General features: G+C 38.6%; 2 protein-coding genes across 2 annotated transcripts; both read right to left on the bottom strand.

Annotated features, from left to right (window-relative positions):
- Positions 1–794: 794 nt before the first annotated feature.
- LOC116246010 (phytolongin Phyl1.1-like) lies at positions 795–3,577 on the bottom strand. Its single transcript, XM_031617679.2, has 2 exons — positions 3,336–3,577; positions 795–2,371 (listed from the first exon to the last, which is right to left on the bottom strand). Exon 2 carries the CDS (start codon positions 2,369–2,371, stop codon positions 1,535–1,537), a length of 837 nt encoding a protein of 278 aa, XP_031473539.1. The 5' UTR covers positions 3,336–3,577; the 3' UTR covers positions 795–1,534.
- A 4,662-nt stretch (positions 3,578–8,239) lies between these two features.
- LOC116246351 (RING-H2 finger protein ATL58-like) lies at positions 8,240–12,506 on the bottom strand. Its single transcript, XM_031618196.2, has 3 exons — positions 11,572–12,506; positions 11,370–11,455; positions 8,240–8,896 (listed from the first exon to the last, which is right to left on the bottom strand). The coding sequence occupies exons 1-3, from the start codon at positions 11,773–11,775 to the stop codon at positions 8,629–8,631; spliced, it is 558 nt and encodes a 185-aa protein (XP_031474056.1). The 5' UTR covers positions 11,776–12,506; the 3' UTR covers positions 8,240–8,628.
- Between the last annotated feature and the right edge of the window lie 647 nt (positions 12,507–13,153).

The raw sequence follows: 13,153 nt of genomic DNA, 5'->3' as shown, positions 1-13,153 counted from the left end.
TAAGAACCATAATTCTGCACACATGAAAACCTTGACACTTGTGAGAAAAACAAAAGAAATTACTTTACGAAAGAGGACCTTTCCAAGGCAAGTTTCCTGTGTGCTGTCATTTTAAGGGGCCATTAACTGTTTACCATGCCATTGACCTGATGCACCATAACTGGAAGTTATCTTTAGCTGCATCGACGAAGAGCCTAGAAACTATGGCGCAGCTTCGTTCCTCGTGCAGAACACGCTCACATAGGTATAACAGGTACGACATGAAGCCAAGAGTGATATAAGAGACGAACATCAGGTCAGGTGTGTCCAGGAGAATCATGAAGTTCGAAGATGAACTCATGCCCCTAAGGCAGCGAGGAAAGCTTGCATCCGGCTAGGTTGGTGGGCTTAAAGCATTCAGGCCAAAGGAAGTTTAGAGTTTAATACCCGGATTGTCCATCCCTTGCCATCGAGAGATTTTGCTAGTAGGCAAATGAAGGTTCCAAGGGGTTTTATGCCCAAGGGATGATTGGGATAGGACATACCTCCTTGCTTTCAACATAAAATTCAGTTTCACTTATCACTAAAACCAGAGTCAGGCAGCAAAAAGAACGGGAAACAGTAAACAAGGGAACAAAATGTTGGTCTCAGATGATAGACAGTATGGAACCTTTTTACATTGACTACGCTGCCACAAAGACATTTTGATTAGTAGGTTCTACTAGGCTCTCTTAAAGAAGAATCCGACCTATGACCCAAATCACGCAAGTTTTTGTGGTTATTCACCATAAACACAAAATAGTCATAGACACAAGAAAAACAAACTTAATGATTCTTCAATTGATTGTTGTAAAAGTAAAAACTCTTTAATGGTAACAGATTCAGAGGTGTGGTCCTGCATCCAACAATCACAGAATGAGGAACTAAGGTCATGCTTCTCTGCCTACACTACAAACTCAATGTTCTCCTCGCGGGAGCCAATTCAGCACAGGAATGGAGGCCAACTTCGTCACCTTGGCTCATTCATGATATATCTTCAAGTCTAAGGTAAAACAAATAGTTTGAGTAAAGCCATAAAACTGGGAATTTTCGTCTCCTGTTCAGTAAAAAAGGCCGTGCATGTAGTTTGATGGTGGCAAAGAAGAATGATGAAATGAAACTTAAGGCCATGTAGACGTATTTGCTGACAATTACTTTTCACACGACACCAGCCATGAAAAAGTGCCAGGATCTCTAGAACGATGACGTAAGCCACAAGCCTCTGAGCAATTGTATTTACCTTTAGTTTGTTCCACATCTTGAGTTTCTGTGGATCATCTCTTCTCCGCAAGCGAGTGATATGCAACTCCCGGCAAACTGCTACAGGAAATGGCGAGGAAAATTATGTAACTCGCTGAATTCGAACTGATGATTGTACCTAGAATTCTACTAAGAATCCATCTGAGAAATATTTACAAGACAAAATCTCCGCCGAAGTAGACAGCTAGGCGCCATTGAAATGAGGTTCATTTGCACATGAAGATTTTTCACGAACGTCCTTCTAACTCCGCTTCCGTCACCGTAGACAGGTAAATCCCTTGCATACGACAAGCCAAACTCCAAACAGAATCGTGCAAACCAACAGGTCTAGGAGCAAAACTAGTCGAACATGGCGCCAAAACATTCTTCGAGCAAGTTGCTCTGTTCTAACTCTCGAGTTTGCGTTCTGCTGTAAAGAAAAAGCTGATGAACCATTTCCATTCTTGTTAGCATCAGCCACATCTATCCTGTGCCCTCTGTCTACTGCTTTGTCTCGAGCCTCTTCCCTTTCTTCCCTCACTTCTTCAAACTCTTTTGAAAGCTTCTCGTACTTGCAGGCTTTTCCAAGTAATGGTGCCTCCGTGGACGTCTGTGAATTGGTTTTGCCATCTAAACCGTTCATGTGGCCATCATAAAAGAGACCGTCAGAATGTGCACGAGTGCATTCATTTAAAAAGGGATCCTTCAAACGGTCGTGATTCACTCTCTGGACAGTCTCCAGCGAAGAAATGAGGCGGCGGAGAACAGGCGCTAATTCTTCACGGATGCAGAAAGATGTTAAGCGCAAACTACCCTTTGCACCATTCTTCAATACTTTCTTGTAATTATCCCTAACATGCTCCATGAATTCCTTCACACCTGATTTTCCTAGGCCTTCATCAGCAATTGCAAAATAAATATGTTCATCTTCCATGACAAAAGCGAAGATCCTGTTCAGTACCGTCTGGAAGTAGCAAGCATGAAATGGGGGTGCATTCTCCAAGCACAGTGCCGCCCATCTTTCAATTTGTGGATCTCCCAGGCTATATGCAGCAAGCACTTTCGTTCCTTTTGAAACACAGCAGTAATAGACAGTCTTTGGGATGGAACCCATCTGTATAAACCACAGAGAAATGTTATTTTCTCAGCAAAAGAAGGGTGGGAACACCACAATCTCAAGATTCATCCTGATCCATAAGGCCTCGAGAAACAACAGGAGAAAGCCCGGGGAGCGTCTCTCTTTCTATGTTCTCATAGACAAAGAAGCAGCCTCTTCTGAAAACGGAAAACTATCTACTTCGGATGTTAGAACCATCGATTGCAGAGTTGACCAAACCATTACTGCAACCGGTTTCTCAGCTTAAGTTCCGGGAAAAGAAGAAAAGCTGAACCGAGAAAGCAGAATTATTCACGACTAGAGAATAAGGATCGACAAAAACCACAATTGCCCAATGGGTAGCACAGCTACCGACCATTTAGAATAGAAGGAAACTAACAAAAATAAAAAACACAACATTTCTTAGGTTTCCAAACCCAGCAGAATGAAAATCAACGATCCCATCAAATTTCAGGTTTCAACCCCGAAAAAGAAAAACAAAAGTGGCAAGGGATTGCAGAATCCCAGAATCTGATGAACCTCCCGGTAATCTTTTCAACTTCCAGCGTTCCAAAGCCCACGAAATAATTTCCATCGACTTCAAAACCTGGCTAGAGGAAAACACGACTTCTTATCAAAGCCCATCAATCCTATCAGAACCAGAGTCAAAATCCAAAAGAAGAAGCACACAAACAGGAATCCCACACTTCCCCGTCACCACAATTTTCAGGTTACGAATTCGAAAAACAGGTCAACATATCTCGGGCACTCGCCGAGAAAAATGAAAAATCCCCAAACTGGGAAAAGTAGGAGATGAAAAGGAACAAGAACAAGGACGAGACTCCCAATTTTTCCTTCTCGTTGATTGCCCACCATCTACGGGCTGACACAGCCGGCGGGAAACCGGGAAAACTAAAATCTCCCCATCTAAAATTAGGACCCTTTTCTTTTGTTGGACGTCGAAGAACAGAAGGGTCCATACCTGCGAACATCCAACTCTGCTCGAACGACACGGCACACCTGGGAGAGAAAGAGAGAGCTAGAGAGAGAGGGGAAGGGCGGCGAGAGAGAGAGCGATGGCGCCTAAAGGCCGCCAACAAAACGATGAACCAGCCGGCCGTCGTCGGAGCTCCAAGTCGTCCTCCCCTTCCTCTTCCTCTACCTCTCCCTCCTCCCCTCCCAAAATCGAAAGTTGAAACGATCAACAAGCCGTCGCAGTCATAGTCATGTGTCTCCGCTCTCTCTCTTCCCCGCCGGCTTGAATGAGGAAGCAACTGATGGGCCCCACGCCCTTGTACGAGTGTCATCTTCTACCTGATCCTCCTATTCAGGTGGGACCCGATTCCAACTAGCTTCTATAAACAGCTGGGCCCACCGCGGGCCCCACGAATTAAATGAAACGGGCCTACACAGCATGTAGTACAGATACGCTTGGACCCGGTCATTTTTTATTCGAATTTCCCCAAGTTGAGTCATTCTGAAACCTAATCCAGATCCAACAGCATACAAATCCGGATCGGACTCGATTTCTGCGGAGTGGTTAGTAGCCGCGGGGAAATAATTTTGTGCATATCTAAAATAGAAGATAAAACAACAAATATATGAATAGAAAAAATATTTTTTTATAATCTTTTATTGTTAGTAATATATTTAGTTGGTAATCTTTTATGATACTAAAATATTTATAGTAAAGGAAAGATGATCATTTTACATTATTTTTTTATGATATTTTATAAAGCATGTAAAGCTAATTTTTTTATTGGAATACATGATAGTCAAAAGGCTAACTATTTGAAAAAAATTTCCTTTTTGTGTTGAACATTTACATATGCAATTGGTTCACGCAAGCTAAATTATGAACACATTTTTGAAAATTTAAGAACAATCTTTTCTGGTGAGGGCAGAAAATAGAAAAAAAACCACAATAATGACTTATTTTGGAAAAAAAACTACCAATGTAGTGGAAACCGAGACCCGATTATGGGCCTATTTGAATATTGAAGTGGATCTGACGTTGAGTTGCAAGAAAAAGTACTGTCACAAAAAGCAGGTTCTATTAAAAAAAAAAAGAGTATAATATGTCAAAACTAGGTCAACCGTATAAAACATGAAAAAAACACTTTTTTTTTTAAAATAACAAAAAATAAAAAACGTAAAAAAACACGTATTATGCGCCCATTATATGCATTTTTTCGTATTCTTATGATCTTTTATAATTTTTAAGATTTATTAAATGATTTAAAATTTTGAAAAATTAGTCAAGATTTTCTCTCGCTTATAATAGTATAATACTGGCACACTTTTTTTTATGAGAATGGTTGCAAAAACCATCAAATGGGTATCCTCTGTGGGCCATTTGGGTCAAAATCCAAGTCTGGAATTGTTAGTACAGACATATGAGAAGACGCCAAACCCTGGCCAGTTCAGTCCAATTTTTCTTATATCCGGATTTGATCTGATTTATTTGGGTCAATCCAAATCCAGATCCAATCTGATTTATATTTTTTTTATTTTTCAATATTCAGATTTAATGATCTGGGCCAGATCCAACCCGTTGACAGCGCTAACTCCATAAAGCCACGCGCTCTCACTAGGTCATAGTTAATTACGCTCATGCCCACTTTTATATATATATATATATATATATATATATATATATATATATAGAAAGAGAGAGAGAGAGAGAAAGACAGGGGGAAAGAGAGAAAGAGAGAGAGAATAAAAACCTTTAAATGCAGAAGAAATTTATTTCGATCGGATTTAAAGTGTCAAAGGTGAAAAAGGGCAACACCATCACCAATGGTCCAATAGCCAAGCCATTGCATCCCCAAGAAAATAAATTCAAGAAGTGAAACTTTTCAAAACCTAAAGATGTTCAGTGAGGAACTTGTTCATATTGGATATGTACCAATGGATCAAATTCAGATTGGCTATCCAACGGCACTAATTTATACAAAGTTGGACATCGAAAGAATTTTAGCATGCAAGGGAAATCGGATCGGACTCAAATTAAAGAAATGACATCAGATGCAATCATAATTCATATTCAAATTCAAATACAGTTTAAAATAAATGTCATATATCCAATATTCATATCATACGAAAGTCTGTCTTCAGCTTATCATGATGTGATTTGGATTCGGTTGTGTGTTTAAAAGTTGGATTCAGATTTAGTTGGGTATTTAAAAGTCAAATTCGGATTGTGAATTTGAAAGTTCAGTTCAGATATAACATAAAATACTTTTTTCATTCATATTCAAATCCAAATATGAATATGTGAAAACCAATAAAGGACACATCCAATTCTATGAATTCTGAGTATGATCCCTTCACGTTCCAAAATGGATCAAAACTTAGCGGGATAAGTAGCAGGAGTATTTGATCATATTGTTCTGCTGTGATTCGAAATTCCCCATCCTTCCTCCTACCTTCTTGGATACCCAACATGCTTTTGGTGCTTCGGAATGAGTCTTGCTATGCTTCAACTTGCATATCCATGTCTCTCTTTTAAAGAGTACAAGAGCTCGAAACAAAGACTGGGTCAGCCTTCTAGCTCCTGCCCGATTGCTCCAACCCACTCAGGGATAAATGAACCAATACTTAAAAATAATTCGTTTAAAATATCTCTCCTGCACATGTAAATATGATTTTATGACAGTAGAAAATTTAATTAATCTACTAAAACTTTTGAAAGATGTTTATATTGTGAAAAAACTAATTTCCACATCCAATTAGAAGAATTCAAGAGCCAACTTTTAGGCTTTTAGTAGCGAGGATTTGCTCATGTATGATTTGAAATTAAAAGACAAAAATAGGCATTAAATTATTTGAGGTGCAACTACCCAAATTTGAAGTGGCAGTGAGATGAGGAACCAACTTAATGGGGCAAATTTCTGAGAAGGGAGACAATAGCAATTGCATTGGATGCCAATATCATGGTCACTGTCGGCTATATGATAGGGACCCAAACATTATGGAATGAGATCGGATCTGCCATTTTGAAGTTTTGATTTAGTTGGATGGATTCAAACTCAGACTCAAAATCCAGGCTTCAATTTCTGAAGCTGAGTTCAGATCTAACTGGGGCTGGTTCAGATCCTAACAATGTTCAATTGGTATAAGGATTCAGGCTCATTTTACTTTACTGGATCCGACTAAACAGATCCAGTTTTGGACCCGCACTCAAAATTTCCCAACCCCGTAGACATCTATAATTATGTATGCATTTAATGGCTCATTATTAGATCAATGTAAATTCAATCCCTCCAAAATTGGAGAGATGGAAATGGGAATGGAAATGAAAGCTTTCTTCTCATTTCCCTTCCCATTCTTCTTTCTCACCTTTTCTTTCTTTCCTTTCCATCCGTTCATTTTCCTCCCTTTTTTCCATCCAAACATGGCATTAGGCTTTCTGATTGAGAAAATAATTTGATTTGATTTCATTCTGTCGATTCTCTGAATTCTTTCAAAGAAAGATTTGATTCAAAATATTATGGAAACAGTAGCTACAACACTACCAATCTGGAATCAGATCATATGAATCTTGGACAGAAATCAAAATTTTTACCCTCAGGTTGAGAAATGACTTGAATTTGATGTGATTGGTTGTTTCACTAAATTATTTCAATGAATGTTTCGATTCAAGAAGCTGATTCTGGAAAACGACTCCACCAATTTGGTAGAAGATGATGAGAATCTACAGATAAATTAGAACTTTTGGCATTTCAATTTGATGTGATGGGGTTGTTCTCTTAATTCTTTCAAAGAATGATTCGATTCAAAAATGGATTTTGAAAACAGTTGTTACAACGCCATCGATTTGGAATCGGTTGATAAGAATCCACAAAGAAATTCAGACTTTTAATTTCCCAATCTGAGATAAGATTTCAATTCGATGTGATTCAGTTGATTATTGAAATTCTTTTGAAGAAAGACAGGACTTGAAAACTGAAAACAGTTGCTACAGCGGAATCAGACGATGGGAAAATTGAAGGAAGCTCTGATGGGAGGAGGCGATTGTCACAGGCATGATTTCTCCGAGTCATTGCCGAGATGGCACTACCACCGAAATTGGTTGATGTCAACTCTACCTTGGATCAATTATTTTCATTTTTCCACCATGATGCTGTGTGTGTATATATATATATATATATATATATATATATATATATATATATATATATAAAAGTAATACCCAACCACTTAAGGAACAAAAAGCCAAACCTCTTAAATTTATGTTAAAAATGTTTTAAATAAAATGTGAACCTCCTAATGTGTTTATAAATAACAATTTAATATAAATCATGTCTTAGTTTCAAATTATTTTTGTAAAACAATCGATCTTCCTACAATCAACATTTCAAAATTTTGACTTTATATGAGACATCATTTTTTGATTATTAATATGTTTCTCGCTAAATCAATTTTAAGATCATATCTATAAGATTGGATTGAAAAAAAAAGTACTTCAATAAATTAATTTTAATGAACCTGTTTTTTTCCCTTACCCGATTGGTCTGGCATTTGCCAATATATATACATATACATCATTTGGATGGTTTATTGGCAATTTATGCAACCTTATATTTACTCAGTTAAAAAAATTCATAAATCGATAGTATTTATTGTCCCCAACATCAAGAAGTGAAACATCTCACTTCAAAGGAACTGAACTTGTGAAACTTTTGGGAACATAGAATGCATGAACTTCATATTTGCATAATACTAGAAAGGTTAGCTTAGTAACATTGTTGTATTTGTTCAGAGGAAGCAATAATAGTGAGGTTGGTGCTCAGTGATAGTGTAACAAAATGAGTTCTACATTCAACTCGTGATTTGACAAAAAACTAGTTTATCATAGAAACTAAACCAATAGTGGTTTCTCCTCTAACCATAACAAGTTCTTTCTTCTATAGTCCAATTTCCATGCAGAGCTTTTAAAACAAAACCTGCCATTGGTGTCACAGCTCTTAAATATAACACATCTCTTAAATATATATGGTCTGTTTCTCTAGAGTGCGTCATCCAGAGCGGTAAAACCATCTCTCTTTCCATTTGATACAAGGACAAATCTACATGCATGTTGCATGCGATGGGGTTGGATTTACAGGTGCTCCCGGAGCAAGAAAAGGAGGGATAAGCACCATACGTGAAGGCCCTCAATGAAGATTACAGAAGCCGCCCCAATTAACGCAGTCAGTGGCTTTTATCAGAACAAAAAGAGTATCTACAAAAAACCGGCTCAACACTGCAGCAATAGTGCATTTCTACGTCCACTACAGATGCAGAGCTGTATCAGAATTCTGTGAAGGTGCAACTACATCATCTCCAACTCTCTCCAGAGCAACATTGCCAGCTTCAAGATTTGATGTCGAGGGGGGATCCATGGCCTTGGTTGCTGGCAAGAGAGATGCTCGACAAAGTGGGCATGTTGTGTGCTTGGTGAGCCAGTTATCGATGCAGTCCATGTGAAAAGTGTGTCCGCAAGATGGTATCTGCTGGAGATGGTCGCTGGGCTCATAGTCCCCAAGGCAGACAGAACATCTGTGCATACAAAAGTAATACATTTTTGTGTCATCAATAAAAAGTCCAGAAGCACACAATGCAAATAGAATCATAGGTCTGCTCCATTACAGCACAATCTGTCAGAACAATTTATTAGAAACATCCAGACACATGATGAGCACCATCCTTTCGCACAAGCCGAAGCAAGGGAAGCCTACCAGAGTTTGCGGAGGTTGATCCTAGGAGTCCTACCTCTGCTCCCATGAGAGTTGAAGACCCAGTTCCCCGTGAACTTTGTCCAACAAAGGAAAAGCACATCCATTGGGTATCTTAGATGCAGTTTTGGTTGGTTTCTCCAACAAATAAATAGTTCATGTGAGCTAACCACTGGGTCAATCATGGTGCATCAACCATTAACAATCTATGGTTCAGATCTATGGTTCAGATATCTTGCTGGTATTAATTACCATGATACACAAGATGGGAGAACAGAATACCTATGCACTAAGCATTGGCAAAAACACAGCAAACTATAGACAAAAAATATAAGCTTCATCAATTAGTAATTTGGTACGGAAGTTAGACAAAAATTGATGTTCCACCTTAATACAAACTTCAGAGAACAAGTGGGAGAAACCACATGTACAGACGATCCAAGAGAATGTGTCACAAATATTAGACTTGCAAGCCTTCGCGATCAACTCAACCACAATTTGGATGCAAGGAATTGCATTTACTTCAGAAGCATATAAAGGCCAAGACCAAAATGTAAACTGCAAAAGTAGAGGACACACAACTAAGTGCATCCACATATCCATAGGCTCACCAGACCAAGCATAAACAACACATTCAGCTCATATAAGCTTGTTAAATAGAGTAGAAACATCTTACGGTGATTTTATTGAGTATACTACGGAGGTATTCATCTTTAAAGTTTAAGCAAATAAGTTTCTAATCAAACTTCACTAAGTAGGAACTTTGAAAACACATAAGTTTATGTAGGCAAGTCTAAAATTCATTGAAACTTCAGTTTGCAACTTTGAAACCAGATAAGTTTATGTAGGCAACTCTAAGCTTCTTTCAGCAGTCTACAATACAAGCACTCATATTTTTATCATTGAAAACATATGCTTGCACGTGGGAATGTTTAGCTTGGGACAATCGTGCTCAAGACCAACCGTCCATATCCCTATTTTGTTGACTCTGGCACATTACACTGAGCCCCAAGCATCTGGAGATTCTGGAGTTAGCTTGAACACCACCTCAGACAAATTTATAATTGAAAAATACAACTTTTCCAGCTTTCATTCTCTTGGTCAGGGGAAGCATTATTTCACCATGCAAATAAACATTCGGTGGTGGACAGCCATGTGCAATAAAGCGAGCAACATTGCCTCAGGGTTGAAACGCAGGAGATATAAAGCCACAGCCACAGAAGAAAAAAAATCAATCTTTAGATATGCAGAGTATTTTTGAGCTACCACAAGCAATAAAACTCAAAACAAGAACATCCCTCTTAATAGCTTGAAGCAACTAGTGGTGACCCATCATGGATTACCACTTGCATCAGGGTATGGATCATACCATTGTACTAAATGACAAAGTTTAAATTCAGATACAAAATGATGATAAAGGTTACATCTATCAAATACAAGCTTTTTTATTTTTCACAGTAGGAAACTGCAACCAAAGCAGTGAGACTTACATTCTCAAGAAGCCTAAAACCCTGTGACTAGTGCCTTCGCTCCCACGGTCCATACATGGTTTGCATTGCACAGAAGGTGGTTCTCATGGGTTTGTAATCTCTGGTTAGTTTCCAGATAGGCAAAGCCCGACCCATTGGAAGAAACCCCTTTGGGGTTCGTTAAATACAAGATGGGATCCAAGAATAAAATTCTTTATTCCATATATATCAAGATGAATTACAACTCATGGAACAAGAAGAAGGGATGATCGCAGGTGACCTAAACCCAATAGAAGGCGATAGCAGGTGATGCAAATCCAATTTCCTAAGTGACAACATCCAGGATAGAAGGGAACACTTCTTAGTGATTCAACCATAAATCATGATCAAAAGAAGGACATACGCGGTTGAATGTAAGCCAATTACAGGCCTACAGCTATCTAATCTACGTTTTCGCTTCTTGAATGATACCAGCCTTTCTAAACTCCTCTTCATGAAAGAAACATAAAATTCCAACATTCGAGAAAACATGATACTAACATTATAACAGAAAGTGAGCAAACCAAATAGGGGGCGTTCAACAGTGTCAGTACTCCTAAGCAAAGTCAGTCAAAGCAGAACATTTCATAGAGACCGTTAACAAATGAAGAACACCGGAATTCCATCAAAAAGACTGTCGATTAAGTCTTTACATTTTAACGGTCCTCTAGTCCAAACAACAAAACAGTGACCTCCTTCGATGAAAAGAACAACCCACATAGGATAACCTTGGAACAAGAGATTCTCAAGACTATCAGAGAGTAGCCATAATGGTAATAATCCACTTACTGTGTTTCTCTGATCAGGAAACTCTCTTTATAAATAACAATTGGAAGCATCTCCCTGAATTCTTTTTTCAATCCCAGTCCTGAAGGCTGAGAAACCAGTAAGAGAAAACACATGCTTTCAGGGAAAGAACAGAGTAAACAGCAAAGCAAAGCAACTTCCATGATCACACAGCCTAACAGAAAATCAGAATAGGATAACATACGGTAGAGACGAGATCTCCGGCTTGATATGAAGTCCTCATGCGCAACGACGACCAATCAACCCTTCGACGTCTGAGATAGAAAAGATAGAACAGGAACAAAAGGATGAATGTAAAGATGATGGGCACCGAGACAACGAACGCTTGGTAGAGTTTTAGCTCTGGTGAAACGTCTAGGAAGCCGGACGAACCAGTATTATTGGACATTTCACCAAAACCAGAGAGCCCTAAATCTCTTACAATGTGACAAATGAAGTTTTCTTCAATTTTTAAACCAGAAATCCTCTCAGAGGAAAAATCCGCCCAATAGTTCTATATCTTGCCTCTTCAGAATAAAAATTAAGTACCAAAATACTGTCTTCTATTTTTTATTTTCTTCTGATGAGAAAGAGAACCCCAACAATTTCTGTCAAAAATCTATCACGTTTTGTCTTGTTAGAGGCAAATTCCGTCACATAGATCCACAGTGCATCAGAACCGCTCAGCGAATCAAATGCCAAAAGGAAAAGGAAACAAGGAAAAGAAAACAAAAAAAAGGAACAGAAAGATTGTCCAGGACGGCGCGGTCCACGACCGATACCTTTCAGAAAATAAGAGGAAAAAGGGTTCTTGCTTTTAGATTCTGAGATTGAATATGGAACACAATAAAGAAACACCAACATGGGGAGGCATCTAAATTTCTAGAACAGCCACCAATTACGGAAAGGCGAAGTGCTAGCCTAGTGAGAGAAAGTGAGGTTAAAAAGGAGAGGATCTAAGGAGGGCCGAGAAAACGCGAAGCAGAGAAAAGGGGATGATCTCTGAAGTGGACTGCACAGACAGAGGGACAGAGGTGACAGGTGGATCAACTTGCAAACCACCCAACTGCTTAGACGATTGACAGCGCTACCATAACCATGGCTGGTTCAACTCCACTGTTGTGAAATTGTAAAACAAGGATGTTGGCCATACACGCATACGTATCATAGCCTACCAGCTCATATCCTGTTATTTTCTCCTTTTTAAACTTGAAAACTAATTTAATATATTGTAAATTGAGTCGAAACAACAAACATAAAAAGGATTGGTCGCGCATCTCACTGCTTACGGTGGGAATTGAATCGGTCAAACTCAAACCTGTTCAGTTTAGACAAAAGCCAAATCGATCAAACCACAAGTTTTTAATTTAAGGAGCCAAACAATATTTTCAAAATTATTAGGCTCTGTTCGAATACATGAAACTTAACTTTAGTTCAAATTCGGTAGAACTCGTTCTACCTGCAAACAAACACCAAACTTTATAAGGAACTTTAGTACCAAAATTTTTTGCCCATTAACTAAGCCTGCTCACTAGGCTTTCGGCGGTATGACTCGGGCTCAAGCTCGGACCGAAAATTGATCGGGTCAACCTGAGTGGGCCCGATAATATTTTTAATATATATTTTATTAATTTTTATATATAGTTAAAATATTTTATTATGATTAATTATATATATATATAAGTTTAATCAGTTCAGGTCTGGGCTAGGCTTGAGCTTGGGTTTTAAGTATCGGTCGGTGCAAACCCAACTCCTTATCGGCTCACTTCTCAATGACTGAAACAAAA

This window comes from Nymphaea colorata, chromosome 1 (genome assembly GCF_008831285.2).
Source record: "Nymphaea colorata isolate Beijing-Zhang1983 chromosome 1, ASM883128v2, whole genome shotgun sequence".
Lineage (NCBI taxonomy): Eukaryota > Viridiplantae > Streptophyta > Magnoliopsida > Nymphaeales > Nymphaeaceae > Nymphaea > Nymphaea colorata.
This window is presented reverse-complemented; position numbering and strand designations above follow the sequence as displayed.

Coding starts and splice junctions, on each gene's coding strand:
- LOC116246010 (XM_031617679.2), bottom strand. CDS start 2,371: ATGGGTTCCATCCCAAAGACTGTCTATTACTGCTGTGTTTCAAAAGGA.
- LOC116246351 (XM_031618196.2), bottom strand. CDS start 11,775: ATGTCCAATAATACTGGTTCGTCCGGCTTCCTAGACGTTTCACCAGAG. Junction 11,456..11,571: donor CCGGAGATCTCGTCTCTACC/GTATGTTATCCT, acceptor CTGGTTTCTCAG/CCTTCAGGACTGGGATTGAA. Junction 8,897..11,369: donor TTCCTGATCAGAGAAACACA/GTAAGTGGATTA, acceptor TTGTATGCACAG/ATGTTCTGTCTGCCTTGGGG.